This window comes from Prenolepis imparis, unplaced genomic scaffold, assembly GCF_030444845.1.
Source record: "Prenolepis imparis isolate NDT839.2.m4 unplaced genomic scaffold, iyPreImpa1.0 SCAF_17, whole genome shotgun sequence".
Lineage (NCBI taxonomy): Eukaryota > Metazoa > Arthropoda > Insecta > Hymenoptera > Formicidae > Prenolepis > Prenolepis imparis.
In genome coordinates, this window is record NW_028141175.1 from 246644 (window position 1) to 262169 (window position 15526).

Below are 15526 nucleotides of genomic sequence, written 5' to 3' on the forward strand. Positions count from 1 at the left end.
TAATTTCTCTAAGATACTTTTTTGGAGAATGTGGATTTAGAGAGTACCTATATATATATACGCCTTGAAATATATAAATAAGTTTCAATAATATCAACAAGAGGTGGTCCCTATACTGAACATTTATCATTAATGTAGTATGTAATTTATTATTATATAAAATTAAATAATAGAGAAAAATATTCACACACAAAGCATAGTAAGCTTGTGTGCTTGTAATCTTTTTCTATATATTGTTTATTATATATCTTGTCTAAAATAAATCAACATTTTTGAACCGAATATAATACATTAACTTACATAAATCTTCTGAGTTTCTTAAAATGTTATAACACGCACTCTCAATCATTCATTTCCGAGTTTCAATTAGAAATAACTCTCGAGATATTTTACAAGCACATGCACAGTTATATTCGCAATCACTTAACAAGCATACTTTACACCATATAAGAGTATTAGACATACACACACACACACGCACATCTATTTTTATTATGATCAGCATTAAATTATCTAAAATGTTACGCGCGTGCATATATATGTTATATAATTGATTATTACGCTTAAAGTTTTATAAGGAGTAATTAAACGTATAAATGGACTGTGGCAATCTTAGACATGCCATTAAAACCACTCGCAAATTGGAGCTTACACTTATAATTAACACAATTAGTAGAATCCAATTGATAAGACACGTTTCCAATTCTTGATATATATCACCAATATTATGATGCTATTTTTTGGACTTGTAAAGCAAGATTAGATAGGAACGTCGCTAAGAATTTTATCAGCCTAATATCCTGCAACTGTATGTTCACAGACAGCAGTCTTTTATAACGCTATACTCCATGCTGTACACTGTTTATTTTATATATATATATATATATATATATATATATATGTGTGTGTATTATATATATTTATATTTAGCTTTGCCAAACTATGATTCCAATCAAAATTGCCAATACGACTGCTGCTATCACTACGAGAATACATTTCTTTTTACGCAATTTAGTTTGATAGATACTCGCTTGCCTTACTTGAGAAGCACCTTCGCTGACAGATACTTCAGTTCTTTCGACCGAAGCTTCTATAGAATCGATAACCTCTCCTTGATCATATACCAAAGCTCCAAGATCTTTGAATATTTGATTAATATCGCTAATGTTACTCTATATAAAAAACAAATAACATTATTATATTTGCATATATATTTGTTGAGAAAATATTTACTGAAAAATATTTACCTCCAACTGTCTTATACTAGCCTCTTGCTCTTCCAACATTCGTAAATTCATTTGTTCCTGTAGTTGATCCTGTTGCAGTTTTTGATGATCATTTGTATAAGTTCTACTGTCTTGTAATTCTATAAGTGTTTCTTGCTTCTTTTCTCCAAATGGCGCAATGCCTGCGCTAGCCTTAGCCTTTCTGACCATTTCTTTTTCCTTTGAAGCAGCCAACCTTTGTACAGCCTAAATTTACATAAATAATAATTATTAGTAATATATTATAAATATTAAAATGTATATACGTATATCAATATTTACTTGGAAAGAATTCAAAGCACTTGTAAATTCATCTTGAAGGCGTTCTCTTTGCATCTTTCGCTGTCTTTGTTCTCCAGGACTCGTAGAGCCAGAGTTATTCGCTAATACAGCTAAATCTCGAAGATGGACGCTAGTATCCTTTGCCAATTGCTGTGTATAGTGCTGTATCTGATGCCTGTAAAGCAATAAAATTTTATTTGCTATTGACCTTAGTTTTCTCAAGTACATTGCAACTTACAGCTGATTCCTGAGTTCTTGAGAATCAGTGGAGCTACCCAACTGATTGACCATCTTCTGCATGGAAGACACTGCGAAAGAATCATCGATGTAAGTATCCCAGTAACAGAATTTTCAAGTCGAATTTTCTGGTTGGTTCAATACTCACCATTCTGCGATATCTTTAATATCGAAGTACCAATAGTTTGGGACAGCTTGCCAAAATCTTGCTCTCGAGCAGGACCACCATTGTGATACGATGAGAATCCAGCATCCATTTTGACGTTATTATCTAGGTTATACAAACAAATTTAACTAATTATACAATATATTGGCATAAATATCTGTAAACAAGTCAAGCTTTAATTTAAAGCAAGGATCCAGAATCCGTAAACGAAAATGTGACAGTTCTGATAAAAACGAATTTTCTCATACGTACGATATTAGATATTCCAACTAACCAATTTTCTGCCAACGAACAAGGGTATCAGCTGATCTTCAACACACTCGACGAAACTCTGACGTTGATAAAACTCGCATGAAATGCACTTTGCAGCGATACACGATGAACGGCAGACAATCGCTGCGTATCACTGATACGTGAGCCTCTTCCTGTGTTTTACTTGTCAACAAAACGACCAATGACGGCTAGTGGGTCGATACGATTTGCGCGATGACTCACGAAATCGTCATGCCGAGGAATTCCACCTCTCGATCTTTTACATATATATGTATGTACACGTACATATGTAGTCGCTGCGCATTTAAAGGGTTCTTCCGAAATCGTGTTCTGCTGGTGAAACGCCTACAAAAATTCTCCAGTTGATCAATAACGCGTCGCCAAGATAGACTGAACCTTCTTGTCGCCGCAAACGTATTGAATTGTAGATTCCGTCTCGAGTAACGGAATGGACAAGATTTCTGTCGTAAATAAATTTATTTGTCTAACGAGCATATATTTCAACCGGTATCTAATATGCATAAAACATGATCTTTTTTTCTTGTTTTATATCGAGGACACAGTCCACTTGGCGCTACAAGTAGCGTTCGATTGACCAATCGGGATAGAGAAACCCATCTTTCAACGTGGATTGCATCCCGAGAGAGAGAGAGAGAGAGGGAGAGAGAGAGGGGGAGAGAGAGAGAGAGAGAGAGACAGAAAGAACAAAAGTGAGAGAGAAAGACTCTATAATTCGATTACATACCTTTTGACCTAATCTACGCCACGAAACCATGAACATAAAATTTATATACTAGTATATCTATATCATAATACATATACAAAATATTAAATATAATATACAAAATATTTAAGCGGCCACAAATCTTTTTTCTACAATAATACATTGCATATTTCCTCTTTTTGCAATTTTTTTTAAAGTCATTTAATACAGTTGATGTATAGATCCTATTGAGATAAGAAGTATACGAATAAGATTGATTAAGATTAAGCGATAGCTCTATTTAAAATCGTCTAAATTGCTTTTTAAATCTCTCGTAATGATAATCATCCGTCGCCTTTTCTCCATCTTTTCGCTTTCCTCGAACATCTTCTTTGGTAGTACTTTTTTTCTTGTCATTAGATTCTTGCTGTGATTTCTGGAAATCCGAGTCTTCTATGTTAACTGAAATTAAAGTTAATATATATTACTTACAATTCTATATTTAATATGAAAAATTAAAACATCGGATAATGAAACATTACAATAATTGTTTGATTATTAATTTAAAGATATATGTCACTTTATATATACAAAAAGTTCGTTTTTTCACACTTTACAGTAGATCATTATTGCATCTTTTAATAAACAATCTTATTCCTAATATCTGTGAATTCTACAATAAGGCCGGTATTTATAGTCCGATCTTATATTTGAGATTGTCTTAAGTCCGAGCTTGAGATGCTACATAGCCATTTGATTGGTTGAATGGAATCTTAAGTCAACCTCTGACCAGACTTAAGATGATCTTAAATATAAGATCGGACTATGAATACCGGCCCAAGTTATATAATTAGACCAGAAAGAACAGGTCAAAATATTTTAAACAAAAAAAAAACTTTGTCTCAATTAACTGTTATTAACTTTTTTTATAACGATTTAAAAAATTTGTTGACTGATTTGCAAATAACTTGTGTTCTTTCTAAAACAATTTTCAATTAGAAAAATAGAGAGAGTCACATACATCTGTTATGCTGTACAAAATTTACAGCCATATTAGTAGGAACAAACTGCGATGGCCCATCTTTCTTTCTATGTCTGTCCCAAAGTAGTTTTAACTTTGCCTCTTCTGTAGCTTCAATATTGCGAATTTTAGCTCTAAAAGTTAATTAAAAATAAAACGTGTATTACTGAAAATTCTCTTTTTCTCTTCTTTCTAATATAAATAAATTTGCTGAAAAGATTTTCTTTTTAGGAAAACTAACTTAGCAAAATAACAAAATAACAAATTTATATATATATATATATATATAGTTTTTCAGAATAATTTTTAAAATTCTATCATTTAAAATACTATGATATGCAAGCAATAATTTATAATTTTATTCAAACAGATTCTTTAAGTATGTACTATCAAAACATTTTCCATCTTAATTAACTGACATCTATTAAAAATTTTCGATATTCGTTCTTTAATGCTAATTCTATTGTTATTGTTTCAGGTTTCAACAAGAATTATTATTTCATTTTTGTGCCTAAATTATGAAGAAATTCTTACTCTATGCCAAGATCAACTTCTGGAATACCAGACAGCATTTGATTTGAAAGCATTTCCTCGCTACGATTGGTTGAACTTTGTCTCAAGTGTCCTGGTACTGCACGTAACGCTGCTTCTTCAGGTGAGCAATACGATCCTTTTTCATTATACGCACTATTTGTCATATCAGTATTATTTTTACTTTTCCTTTTTGATAATTCCTCTTCAATGTATTTAACCCTAATAAAAGAATTTATATTAGCTTTTAATATATCTGTATAAATTCTTTTTCAATAGCACAATATATAATAGAAGTAAATATACACATATACATACATTTCTTCATCTTCATCCCGTTTATTAGTCTCTGCGTTAAATTGTGTTCCAATGCCGGTTTCATATGCATCGTTTTGCCTATGTTTTGTATTTTTTAATGCAGCCATATTTACCATTCCTCCACTCTTCATGTTGAAGGGGTCGGACTAAATTAACATAAACTTAATTAATTTTTATATCACATATTTTCTCTTATATATATGTTTTAATTGCACTACATATCCCACGTACTGTTACATCGGATGCGACATTTTCTCCAAGAGCTAAACCAACGACATTGATACCTGCTGGTCTTTCACGAAGCTTCTGAATAATCTTCATCTCTTCGACTTTTTCTCTAAAATAATCAGATTAATTTCTAAACTCTACTGATATCTAATTAATATATAGTATATGTAATATATATATACATGTACCTGACAGATACTTTTTCACCCTCGCTGTCATTGTCATCTGACAAAACTTCACGTTTCCTTAACGACTTTCTTGTCTTCTTCTTGAATTGAATATTATGCGATTCTTCGTCACTGTTACCCATATTTCCTCAAGTCAAACACTTGCAATACTGAGAGAAACTTGTATTGCTACATATATTTTTCATTCACTTTGTAGGTTAGAATATCATTTCATCGACCAATCGGGACGAAGGAACCTTCGCCTCTTATCTTCGCACAAAAAGCAATATATATTCACCATGGAGGTAAGAAATAATAGGAGGGAGGATATACCCCCCTTGCCTGGCAAGCAGACGTAAGGGGGGAACACTAAGCACCATATTGGTGTGGCTTATCGAAGCGCGACATTTGAAATAGTGATGAAAGCACACACAAAAAAAGGAAAAATTCATAAATAATATTTATAAATATGATATATATATATATATATATATTGTATGTACAATAGTAATATATATATTGTGCTATACCATATAAGGCTTGTTTTCTATTCCTGCACTGGCTGAACTGTGCACACTGGTGCAATAAGTTAGAGTGAGACAAAATATACTTTATTGTCTCATTCTAACTTATTGCATCAGTTCAGGAATAGAAAACAAGCCTATTGTAAGCGAATCTGTATGTATTTAGTAGCATGGGCATTTTATTTTATAATATTTTATAACTTTTATATCTTTTTAAAACAAAATTAATGTGAGATCCGATTTATTCGCCAAACGTGTTTCTCACTTACAGTGGGTCCACAATAGGTGATTTAAGCCCTAAGCCTTAAGAAATTGACCAATCACAGTCGAGTTTTCTCCTCATACTTGACTGCGATTGATCAATTTCTTAAGGCTTAGGGCTTAAATCATCTATTGTGGACCCAGCGTTACTTGGTTCAGTTACAGTGGGTCCACAATAGATGATTTAAGCCCTAAGCCTTAAGAAATTGACCAATCACAGTCGAGTTTTCTCCTCATACTTGACTGCGATTGATCAATTTCTTAAGGCTTAGGGCTTAAATCATCTATTGTGGACCCAGCGTTAGGTTAGATAAAATGAAAAAAAAATACAAAACGCCATATTACTGTGGCCAATCAATCACATTTGGTGTTGTTACCCCCCCCCCTACTTAAAAGGCTTTACACTCCCTCCTGTTATTTCTTACCTCCATGATATTCACAGTAAAATATATATATTTCAAAGAAATACATATATTTACAGGTAATGAGTTTTTTATTTCTTAAAAATCAAGCCTTTTAAGGCCCTTGCACAATGCTAGGCGATAGCGATAGGAATAGCGATAGCGATAGAATAGTATCTAACCTCTGTTCCTATTGGTAAATATTTTTTATTCCACCAATAAGAACAGAGAATAGATATTTTTCTATCGTTAGCGCTATTCCTATCGCTATCGCTTAGCATTGTGCAAGGAGCTTAACCTTTTATTTTTAAATATGGCGGTCAGTTCCGCCATAGTTGGTCTTCCATTGAGCTCTACAAGTATGTTCGTAAATCCTACCCTTAAATTCGATCGACCAATCGGAACGAAGAAATCTCTGCTCCTTTCGTCCCGATTGGTCAATTGAAATGCTGCTTTACCCTAAAAGTAGGATTTTCGAACGCATTCTAGCTCCGATATACCGCAGAACTCACTGGGACCTCGAAGAAAAACGCCGGGATGACCTCTCTCAGGCTTCTCTCTGATACTGTGATTGTACATAATTGTCAATTGTACAAGTGCGTAAAATTGCGTCTGACACTGTGTTATTACGTCAACGCGTAATCATGAGTTGTGGATTCGTTACTTGCGGCCCAAATGAGGCACTTGTGGTTTCAGGTAAATCTGCGACAAGACGGTTCATCGTTATAAGAAATTATTTATTCTTTTTTTTTTTTGCATCTATGCTGATTAATCATTCGTGAAAAAAGAAGAGAAAGGGAGGAGCGCTCCTCCTGTGCTGCGAGATAATTGATTCGCAGAATGATACAGCGGTGGGGAAACGCGGGATCGATCAGGAATAATTACGCCTGATCTATTTTAATCATGTCAGATTATATATATATATATATATATATATATATATATATATATATATGTATATATAATTTGGAAATGTTTATTATGTTGATTTAAATCTTGATTGCCGAAAGATGCTACTTTTTCTGGATTTTTTTGTAATTTTATATTGCCGCTTTGCATTTATATAATTTTAAACTTTTTTTAATTTTTGCGTCAAGGATGTTGCTACAGCAAACCTCTTTTGGTACCTGGAGGACGAGTATTTGTTTGGCCATTCGTTCAACAAGTGCAAAAGTAAGTGTTACAGAAGTACTATCACAGTATAGTAGTATCGTAAATTCATTAGTTTTATGTATATGTATCTTACTCTCTATAGAATCTCTTTGAATACAATGACTTTACAAGTTGAGAGTCCCACAGTGTATACTTGTCAAGGAGTACCAATATCTGTAACAGGCATAGCACAGGTAATATACTGTAATAAAAAAAAAAATTAATTTTTTCTATATATGATGTTATCTATAATTATTATAGTTGCATATATTAATATAGTTGTATTAATTAATCTTATTGTAAATTGGATATGTAAATTTACTTACTTTAAAATATATAGTATATATTTATTATTTATAAAATTTTGAAAAAGTATTTTCTGCAAATGTAAAAACTTTCATTAGCTTAATCAGAGATTAAGAGAGATTAATAGTTAAAAAAACTTTCATTAGCTTAATAGAGATATATGTCAAATACAATTATGTTGGTATCAGGTAAAAATTCAAGGACAAAATGAGGAAATGCTATCTACGGCATGTGAACAGTTTCTTGGAAAAAATGAAGACGAAATACACAACATAGCTCTTGTCACTTTAGAAGGACATCAACGGGCTATAATGGGCAGTATGACTGTAGAAGTGAGTTAAATTGCAGCACCAAAAAAATTATTAAATGTTTTTATGATAGTTTGTTTTTATATAAAAAAGAACAAAAATATTTTTAAAACTAATATTTATGGAGATATTGACAATTTTTCTTGTTATATTTACAGTGGATGCTTTTAAATTATTAATAATTAAAAAAGCCATAGCTGGATGCTTGACTTTGTTTTCTCTTTTTCACAGGAAATTTACAAAGATCGTAAAAAATTTAGCAAGGAAGTGTTTGAGGTTGCAAGTAGTGATTTAGTCAATATGGGCATTACTGTTGTGTCATATACATTAAAAGATATTCGAGACGAAGAAGTAAGTTTATTGCACAATTCTAATAAACAAAAAATTTACAAATATATAAATTACTAAAATATATGACACACAAATGACAAAAGTATAAAATTCAAATATATAAATATTCAAAAATTTAACTATGAAAGAAAAATAATATCAATGACATATAAATTTAATGCATTGTATTGCATACATCTCCAAATTATAATTGAATTGCTAAAGTGTACATAAAAAAACAAAGATATTTAAAAGACCCCCTTTAAATAAATAATGTTTCTCATTAAGAAGAATATGTAGGTTTTTAATAATTAATATAGTAAGATCCATTTGTATATTGTAAATATTGAATACATTTTTGTTTTGCTACTTGCAGGGGGCAAAGGTATGTTTAAATTTTATTTTACCACTATTGTATTCACTATTGTGTCTTGGCACACACTGCTACGTCTTCTAACATTATTACTACAAATTCTTCAGTTATTGGGAAACAGAATTTTACAGCATATTCTCATCGCTTTTTATAGCAATAGCACAATTGTGCGCACTTGCAATATTTTGTTTACAAAGTACACATCATTACATTTAATTGATTATTGAGATATTTTTAAATAACGCATTTTGAAGAACATATTATTCATTTAAATTTAAATTTGTTCTTTTAATTTTTTCTTTTAATTAAGATTTGTGATGTTGACAAAAAAATAAGAAATATAGTTTTTTAAAAATGTCTCAGTATGCATTATTTAGAAAAAATATTTAAAATACTAATATTATTAGAACGCTAATTAAAGATTAAATTCAATATTATATTGCAGTACAGTGATAAATATAGTCTTTTATGTCACTCACAGTGATACATGTAGCCTTTATATGTAATTCACAGGCATTGCTTATTCAAATGGTGGAATTGGCTGGTCTCATTGTATATCATAAATTCCATTACATAGTATTTTATGAAGATATATTATTTATAGGGTTATTTGCAAGCACTCGGTATGGCACGTACGGCAGAAGTAAAGAGAGACGCCAGAATAGGCGAGGCTGAGGCTCGCAGAGATGCTCAGATTAGAGAAGCTATTGCCGAAGAGCAAAGGATGGCCGCTCGTTTCTTGAATGACACGGATATTGCAAAAGCACAACGTGATTTCGAATTGAAAAAAGCCGCTTACGACGTCGAGGTTCAAACAAAAGTGAGCAAATTTTTATTCGCTTTCTATGATTCTGTAGACAAGTTACAAATGTAAAAATATTACTCGCAGAAAGCCGAAGCAGAAATGGCCTTTGAACTTCAAGCGGCGAAAACCAAACAGAGGATTATGGAGGAGCAAATGCAAGTAAAGGTTGTAGAACGTAGTCAGGAGATAGCCGTACAGGAGCAGGAAATGCTAAGACGCGAAAGAGAATTGGACGCCACTATACGACGTCCTGCTGATGCGGAAAAATACAGGTATTCGACTCGCGTATTTAAAAGTCGAGTTTTCGTTATAAATCCAAGATTTGGCCTCCAGGTTAGAGAAAATGGCTGAAGCGAACAAATTGCGCCTTGTTATGGAGGCTGAAGCTGAATCTGAGGCTATCAAAATTCGCGGTGAAGCGGAAGCTTTTGCCATCGAAGCGAAAGCTAAGGCAGAGGCAGAACAAATGGCGAAGAAAGCCGCCGCATGGAACGAGTACAAGAGCGCAGCCATGATAGATATGATGCTTGATGCACTTCCAAAGGTATACAATCTTTATATTCCTAAGATTCCTATTTTTAACATTTTTAATTTATTTCTCTTATTCTTCTCCGTTTCACTTTTTATCTTTATCTGTATCAGTTATTCATCATATATTTGTTATATGATATATGTATGTATGTATGATTAATTAATAATTAATGATATATATATGATTATTAATTAATCATACATACATGCAATGAAAATGTCATTTTGAGCATTATTGAATTAAAATTTCTGTGCATATGAATAGAAGAAAGTATTAATAGGAAAGTTTGATAATCTTTATAGTATCTCAATGTGTTCAAGAGAATGCTCGAATAAAATCGGGAAGATATTCTGATTTTTCGATTTATTTTATAGGTTGCCGCCGAAGTAGCCGCCCCTCTTTCCCAAACGAAAAAGATAACTATGGTCGCGAGTGGTAATGGTACTATTGGCGCGGAAAAATTAGCCGAAGAAGTATTCAATATTGTACAGCGTGTTCCGGATCTTGTTAAAAATTTGACAGGCGTGGACATTACAAAGGTACGCACAAAGCTTGTGACTGTCTACGGTTAAGGAAAAATGTAAGGTAAACTTATCATCTATAAACTTTTCTTTTCAGTCTGTTCACGCTGCGTAAACGTGCAATGTCAAGAACATTCGAATTTCCTTGATCCTTACAATGTATCGTTCTTCAATGTATATTTACAAAGACATATTTAATGGATTTTTTTATACATACATTTACTTTAAATACATTTTGTCCTATAATACAGATCAAGTATAATTTATAATATGGAAAGTCTTCTATTAGAGAAGGAAGAACACACTTTTGCTGTGCCATTTATCTGAAACGCACGTGTGTATTACTAGTAATTTCTGAATGACATATTACTTTCAATGTCGAAAATTAGGAATAATTAGTACCAATTTAAATAAGCGATCTATTTTAACTACAGTTTTAAGAGTATATTCGCAAAAACAAGAAATCTCGCTAGTCATCCATTTCGAGCTTTTATTCATTCCGACAGTGAAAGTGTGGTATAACATTAACATGATATTATTGATATTACGTATGTGTATATTATGTGTATTAATCGTTCTTCAATGAACACGTTTTACTAACTGTTTAAAATATTTTATCAATTTAACGCATATTTGTTAATAAAAAAAAAAAAGTGTGCGTTCTGTCGAATCTCTTAAGAGCCGATCGTAATGGTTCATGTTTATCTATGTATAATTCTATGCCAAAACGTGCCGAATGCCATTCTCCCAAATATATTCTATATATTACATGTACCTTTTAAATATAAATTATCAAATGACTCTCTTTCTAGAGAATTGAAAGTATATTTAATGTTTCTTAAACATCACTTATAAAATATCGTTCAATATGAGAAAAGATCCTCTTAGTTTTTGAAATAAATTTATAAGGTGACTGCGCAAGCGTTCTATTTTCTGTATTCGCAAGATGCGTGTGAAGAAAAACAGTAATATATTTTATCGTGTTTATAAATATATATAAAAGCTACAGAGAATCTAAATCATTTATATGAATGATTATAGCGTAACCTTTCAATAAGCTTCGAATTATATTTATATGACCAATATATATATATACATATAAAGCTTTATAAACGGATAAATATGTATGCGATTTTGTGTAAAGCAATAACGCAAGTAAATGTTACAAGCACATTTTTCAGTGTGTCTTGCTTATTTTTATTTGTTCTACGACTCTCTCGCGACCACATGGTTGTAGATTTTTCACTATTTATTAGGTTTTCAAGAAGGTGAATGGTAAAACAAACGACTCGCGGTATAGTAGATCTTGTTACGCTTCACTCTTTTTTTTTTGACAGATAATGCAAAAATGTACATATATAGGAATCCGTGTGACATAAGAATGTGCGGATGTTAATCTCTTGAAAATATCGCAGAAGTATATTTCGAATAGAGAAGAAATGGACGTATACAGATCTTTTTTAGTGGACTTTCTAGCCGGCGGTCTATCCGCAGCAATTGCGAAGACCGCGGTTGCTCCTTTAGAGAGAGTGAAATTGTTGTTGCAAGTGCAGCACACCTCGAAACAGATCAAACCTGAAGAACATTACAAGGGTATAATTTTAATTATATAATTTTTATATATATATATATATATATATATATATATATATATATATATATCGCATTCTCATATATGTTACACATTAGATTCGTTAATAATAAAAATTTCATTTCAGGTATGCTAGACGCGTTTGTACGTATACCTAAAGAGACGGGATTTCTCAGCTTCTGGAGAGGCAATTTCGCTAACGTGATCCGATATTTCCCGACTCAAGCGCTCAATTTCGCGTTCAAGGATAAGTTCAAGACTCTGTTCCTGGGGGACGTGCCGGAGGACGCGTTTTGGCGACAGTTTGCTGGAAATTTAGCAGCTGGCGGTGCCGCGGGCGCGACGTCGCTCTTATTCGTCTATCCGCTTGACTTTGCCCGTACCAGGTACACATTTTGTACATCTAATGTATATCTTGCCTCGTTTTATTATATTTGTACGAGACGATAGTGTGGTTTGAATCGATTTTAGATTGGCCGCCGATATCGGAAAAGCCGACAAACGGGAATTCAAGGGTATAAGTGACTGTATATTAAAGATATTCAAATCAGATGGACTTCTCGGACTGTATCGTGGTTTCAATGTCAGCGTGCAAGGAATTATTATATATCGGGCAACGTACTTTGGATTTTATGATACCGTGAAGGGTACATTGCCCGATCCGAAGAATACACCGTTGTACGTGAATTTTATAATTGCCGAGGTATCTTTTTCTCTTTTTATAATGACGAAGCAGCGAAAATATAATAAATAAATGTCTTTGTTACGAATCTGTCTCTCATACCTTACTTTTCTTACAGGTAGTAACAACGATAGCGGGCATCGTATCTTATCCCTTCGATACAGTCAGGAGACGAATGATGATGCAATCAGGTCGAAGCAAGACCGATATAATGTACAAAAATACATTAGATTGTTGGATAAAGACAACAAGGCTCGAAGGATTCGGAGCTTTCTTTAAAGGCGCATTCTCTAACATTCTTCGTGGCACCGGTGGTGCTCTTGTTTTGACATTGTACGACACGGTCAAGGAATCGATCGAAAGAGCAATTTTGAAAAATTTGTGAAATTTTAGGAATTTCATAAATTTTATTGTGATATATAAGAGATCGCCTTATAAATGTGTACCATTAAGAATCATGTTAAGTTTACATATATGCATATAGTGAAATCTATATCTTTGTATAAAGTTATAAATATATAGATGAAAAGCATTCTAAGATATCACATTCAAAAAATAACTTTCAGTTTTCGTCATTTTCTATATTAAAACCGTTTTTAAATTAGTCTTATGGGGCCAAAGTTATTGAAATATGTTCACGAATTAACTAACAAATGATATATAATCAAATTTTTGTAGATAAGTATTAAGTTTGTGTGATTTATTCATAAATATTTTTGATAAAAAATACATGTACATCACAATGCGAGCGATTAATATGTATTTTAATAATTTATTGTTTAATATACAGTAAAATCACACAAAATTATATACAAATTATATATAACATTTTTGCATATAGTTTAACATTAACATAACAGCTATAACACGTCAGCCAATTCCATGAAAATGAGTAATCTGCTGATCTTTAATAATACTCTCTTTACTACTGCAATATATTTTTATCAATACAAATTTTTGTAGAAAACTTCTCAAAATATTGCAAAAAATCATTGTCGCAACTAAAGCTTCTATATTTTAGATATTTTATATTTCTAACAAAATATGTAATTCTTAATTCAGCATAGTATGACGATCATAAATGTTCCGCCTTTGTTCACGAACTTGTCGCTTCCATTTGTCTTGCTGATGTCCAACACGATTCAAAACATTGCCCCTTTCTCCCATCGGGTGAGAAGTTCCAGGTGCAAGAGATGAATCATCCTTTGAAAGAAAATTATCGATAAATTAATTTAATTAACGAAATAATTGTTAAATTTACTTATTAACAGTACATCTATTATGTTTCTACATAATAGATAATAAGTAAATTTAACAATTATGAAGAACATGAGAATACTGAGAAAAATTGTATAAAGAATTTTCTTCCATACTTACATCTTCATTATTATGTTCATGATAACCAATATTTGCGGAAGCTTTATGTATCCGCTTATTAAGTAATGGATCCAAACAAATTAAGAACAACATATATATCACTAATAGTGATATAACCCATATAACTATTATCACTACAATCTGTAACAAAATTAACATTTCCATCGCATCGGCAGATTACACAATAATATTATATTTATTTATTTATTTGAAAAGTTTATATGTACCTTAATAATAGTTGTGTTTCTATTTTCATATTTGCAGTCGCATCTTGGGCAAAATATTTCTTCTTTCCCTTTTATCTGATCTCCAAGTTTTGGTAGAACCACGCTTTCACATTTACTATAAATTTGACATGTATTTCAATATATTGATGACTCACATAGTGTATAAGATTACAAATTGTGATAGATATGCAATACATGGCTTTTTATATCAATTTGTTTGAAACTCACATATATATGCATTTTGACATTTATACATAAAATTGCCTTTAACCGCAAATAAAGAGAAAAAAATGTTTTCTTAAAATAAAACTAAGGGAAACTATATATTGCATGTTTACGCCAATTATAAAATTACCATTGTAATGGTGGAACGTTTATGATATATGTGAGACGATCTGTAGACGACTGCGTTGTATTTATAACGGAAGAGAGACTCGGACAGATACACTTGCATCTCTTGTCGTCGTATTGCGCCTGGAATTTCATTTGTAATTGAACGTGTTTGTAATCGTCTAATTATTAATTTTGAACAATTAATTAATTAAACCTTAAAGCTACGGAAAAGGCATCCTAACCTCAGACTGTGACAGGCAGGTTAAAATAACTATCGTGACAAGAGAAATGTACTTTAACATTGTGTCCTTAGCATTAAGAAAAACGTAGAGTTTGCCAATTTTCAACGTAATCGCGCACAAAATCACGCATGAGGATAATAATTACAACTGTACACGATGCCTGTCCAAATCATAACGCAAGAAATTGATATACTGACTTTGACGTTTGACGCGCATACGCGACGACAGTGTTGCCAATTTCAGATCGCGCAACCATAGAATAATATATAATATTAGAGCGCGTGTCGATGTGCGCGACGCGTTCGACTTTTAACCTTCAAGTGGCGCCGGCACCGCGTCGCGCGGTCGCGCAGGCATTGGAATTCGGTGC

General features: G+C 32.2%; 5 protein-coding genes and 1 long non-coding RNA gene across 7 annotated transcripts; 3 read left to right on the forward strand and 3 right to left on the reverse strand.

The window, feature by feature from the left end:
• Positions 1 to 43: 43 nt before the first annotated feature.
• Positions 44 to 2606, reverse strand: Syx7 (syntaxin 7). Of its 2 annotated transcripts, none has more exons than XM_083056379.1 (6): positions 2203 to 2606; positions 1933 to 2055; positions 1786 to 1855; positions 1548 to 1722; positions 1248 to 1472; positions 44 to 1172 (listed from the first exon to the last, which is right to left on the reverse strand). In XM_083056379.1, the coding sequence occupies exons 2-6, from the start codon at positions 2039 to 2041 to the stop codon at positions 927 to 929; spliced, it is 825 nt and encodes a 274-aa protein (XP_082912505.1). In that variant the 5' UTR covers positions 2042 to 2055; positions 2203 to 2606; the 3' UTR covers positions 44 to 926. The 2 variants fall into 2 exon arrangements, with proteins under 2 accessions (XP_082912505.1, XP_082912504.1); XM_083056378.1 differs by having other exon boundaries at positions 45 to 1172; positions 2225 to 2606.
• LOC145946629 (uncharacterized) lies at positions 2557 to 5526 on the forward strand. The gene is made up of 4 exons (XR_014427065.1): positions 2557 to 2689; positions 2780 to 2933; positions 4426 to 4602; positions 5409 to 5526. It is a non-coding gene; the product is annotated as an uncharacterized LOC145946629 (long non-coding RNA).
• LOC145946624 (splicing factor C9orf78 homolog) lies at positions 2962 to 5458 on the reverse strand. The gene is made up of 6 exons (XM_083056376.1): positions 5213 to 5458; positions 5028 to 5133; positions 4797 to 4942; positions 4482 to 4700; positions 3948 to 4081; positions 2962 to 3388 (listed from the first exon to the last, which is right to left on the reverse strand). The coding sequence occupies exons 1-6, from the start codon at positions 5332 to 5334 to the stop codon at positions 3228 to 3230; spliced, it is 888 nt and encodes a 295-aa protein (XP_082912502.1). The 5' UTR covers positions 5335 to 5458; the 3' UTR covers positions 2962 to 3227.
• Positions 5527 to 6879: 1353 nt separating the features above from the next.
• Flo1 (flotillin-1) lies at positions 6880 to 11877 on the forward strand. Its single transcript, XM_083056368.1, has 10 exons — positions 6880 to 7073; positions 7475 to 7550; positions 7633 to 7723; positions 8024 to 8167; positions 8375 to 8494; positions 9451 to 9666; positions 9736 to 9923; positions 9985 to 10195; positions 10558 to 10722; positions 10802 to 11877. The coding sequence occupies exons 1-10, from the start codon at positions 7022 to 7024 to the stop codon at positions 10817 to 10819; spliced, it is 1281 nt and encodes a 426-aa protein (XP_082912494.1). The 5' UTR covers positions 6880 to 7021; the 3' UTR covers positions 10820 to 11877.
• A 156-nt stretch (positions 11878 to 12033) lies between these two features.
• LOC145946623 (ADP/ATP translocase-like) lies at positions 12034 to 13597 on the forward strand. Its single transcript, XM_083056373.1, has 4 exons — positions 12034 to 12297; positions 12423 to 12681; positions 12767 to 12998; positions 13096 to 13597. The coding sequence occupies exons 1-4, from the start codon at positions 12144 to 12146 to the stop codon at positions 13360 to 13362; spliced, it is 912 nt and encodes a 303-aa protein (XP_082912499.1). The 5' UTR covers positions 12034 to 12143; the 3' UTR covers positions 13363 to 13597.
• Positions 13598 to 13881: 284 nt separating this feature from the next.
• Positions 13882 to 15402, reverse strand: LOC145946628 (uncharacterized protein CG1161). The gene is made up of 5 exons (XM_083056380.1): positions 15157 to 15402; positions 14937 to 15055; positions 14582 to 14696; positions 14355 to 14495; positions 13882 to 14180 (listed from the first exon to the last, which is right to left on the reverse strand). The coding sequence occupies exons 1-5, from the start codon at positions 15214 to 15216 to the stop codon at positions 14031 to 14033; spliced, it is 585 nt and encodes a 194-aa protein (XP_082912506.1). The 5' UTR covers positions 15217 to 15402; the 3' UTR covers positions 13882 to 14030.
• Positions 15403 to 15526: the final 124 nt, after the last annotated feature.

Coding starts and splice junctions, on each gene's coding strand:
- Syx7 (XM_083056379.1), bottom strand. CDS start 2,041: ATGGATGCTGGATTCTCATCGTATCACAATGGTGGTCCTGCTCGAGAG. Junction 1,856..1,932: donor ATTAAAGATATCGCAGAATG/GTGAGTATTGAA, acceptor ATTCTTTCGCAG/TGTCTTCCATGCAGAAGATG. Junction 1,473..1,547: donor GTGCTTTGAATTCTTTCCAA/GTAAATATTGAT, acceptor ATGTAAATTTAG/GCTGTACAAAGGTTGGCTGC.
- LOC145946624 (XM_083056376.1), bottom strand. CDS start 5,334: ATGGGTAACAGTGACGAAGAATCGCATAATATTCAATTCAAGAAGAAG. Junction 5,134..5,212: donor GGTGAAAAAGTATCTGTCAG/GTACATGTATAT, acceptor TGATTATTTTAG/AGAAAAAGTCGAAGAGATGA. Junction 4,082..4,481: donor GAAGTTGATCTTGGCATAGA/GTAAGAATTTCT, acceptor ATTAACTTTTAG/AGCTAAAATTCGCAATATTG.
- Flo1 (XM_083056368.1), top strand. CDS start 7,022: ATGAGTTGTGGATTCGTTACTTGCGGCCCAAATGAGGCACTTGTGGTT. Junction 8,168..8,374: donor TGGGCAGTATGACTGTAGAA/GTGAGTTAAATT, acceptor TCTTTTTCACAG/GAAATTTACAAAGATCGTAA. Junction 9,924..9,984: donor GCTGATGCGGAAAAATACAG/GTATTCGACTCG, acceptor TTTGGCCTCCAG/GTTAGAGAAAATGGCTGAAG.
- LOC145946623 (XM_083056373.1), top strand. CDS start 12,144: ATGGACGTATACAGATCTTTTTTAGTGGACTTTCTAGCCGGCGGTCTA. Junction 12,298..12,422: donor ACCTGAAGAACATTACAAGG/GTATAATTTTAA, acceptor ATTTCATTTCAG/GTATGCTAGACGCGTTTGTA. Junction 12,999..13,095: donor TGAATTTTATAATTGCCGAG/GTATCTTTTTCT, acceptor CTTTTCTTACAG/GTAGTAACAACGATAGCGGG.
- LOC145946628 (XM_083056380.1), bottom strand. CDS start 15,216: ATGTTAAAGTACATTTCTCTTGTCACGATAGTTATTTTAACCTGCCTG. Junction 14,697..14,936: donor AACGTTCCACCATTACAATG/GTAATTTTATAA, acceptor TCAAATTTATAG/TAAATGTGAAAGCGTGGTTC. Junction 14,496..14,581: donor GAAACACAACTATTATTAAG/GTACATATAAAC, acceptor ATTTTGTTACAG/ATTGTAGTGATAATAGTTAT.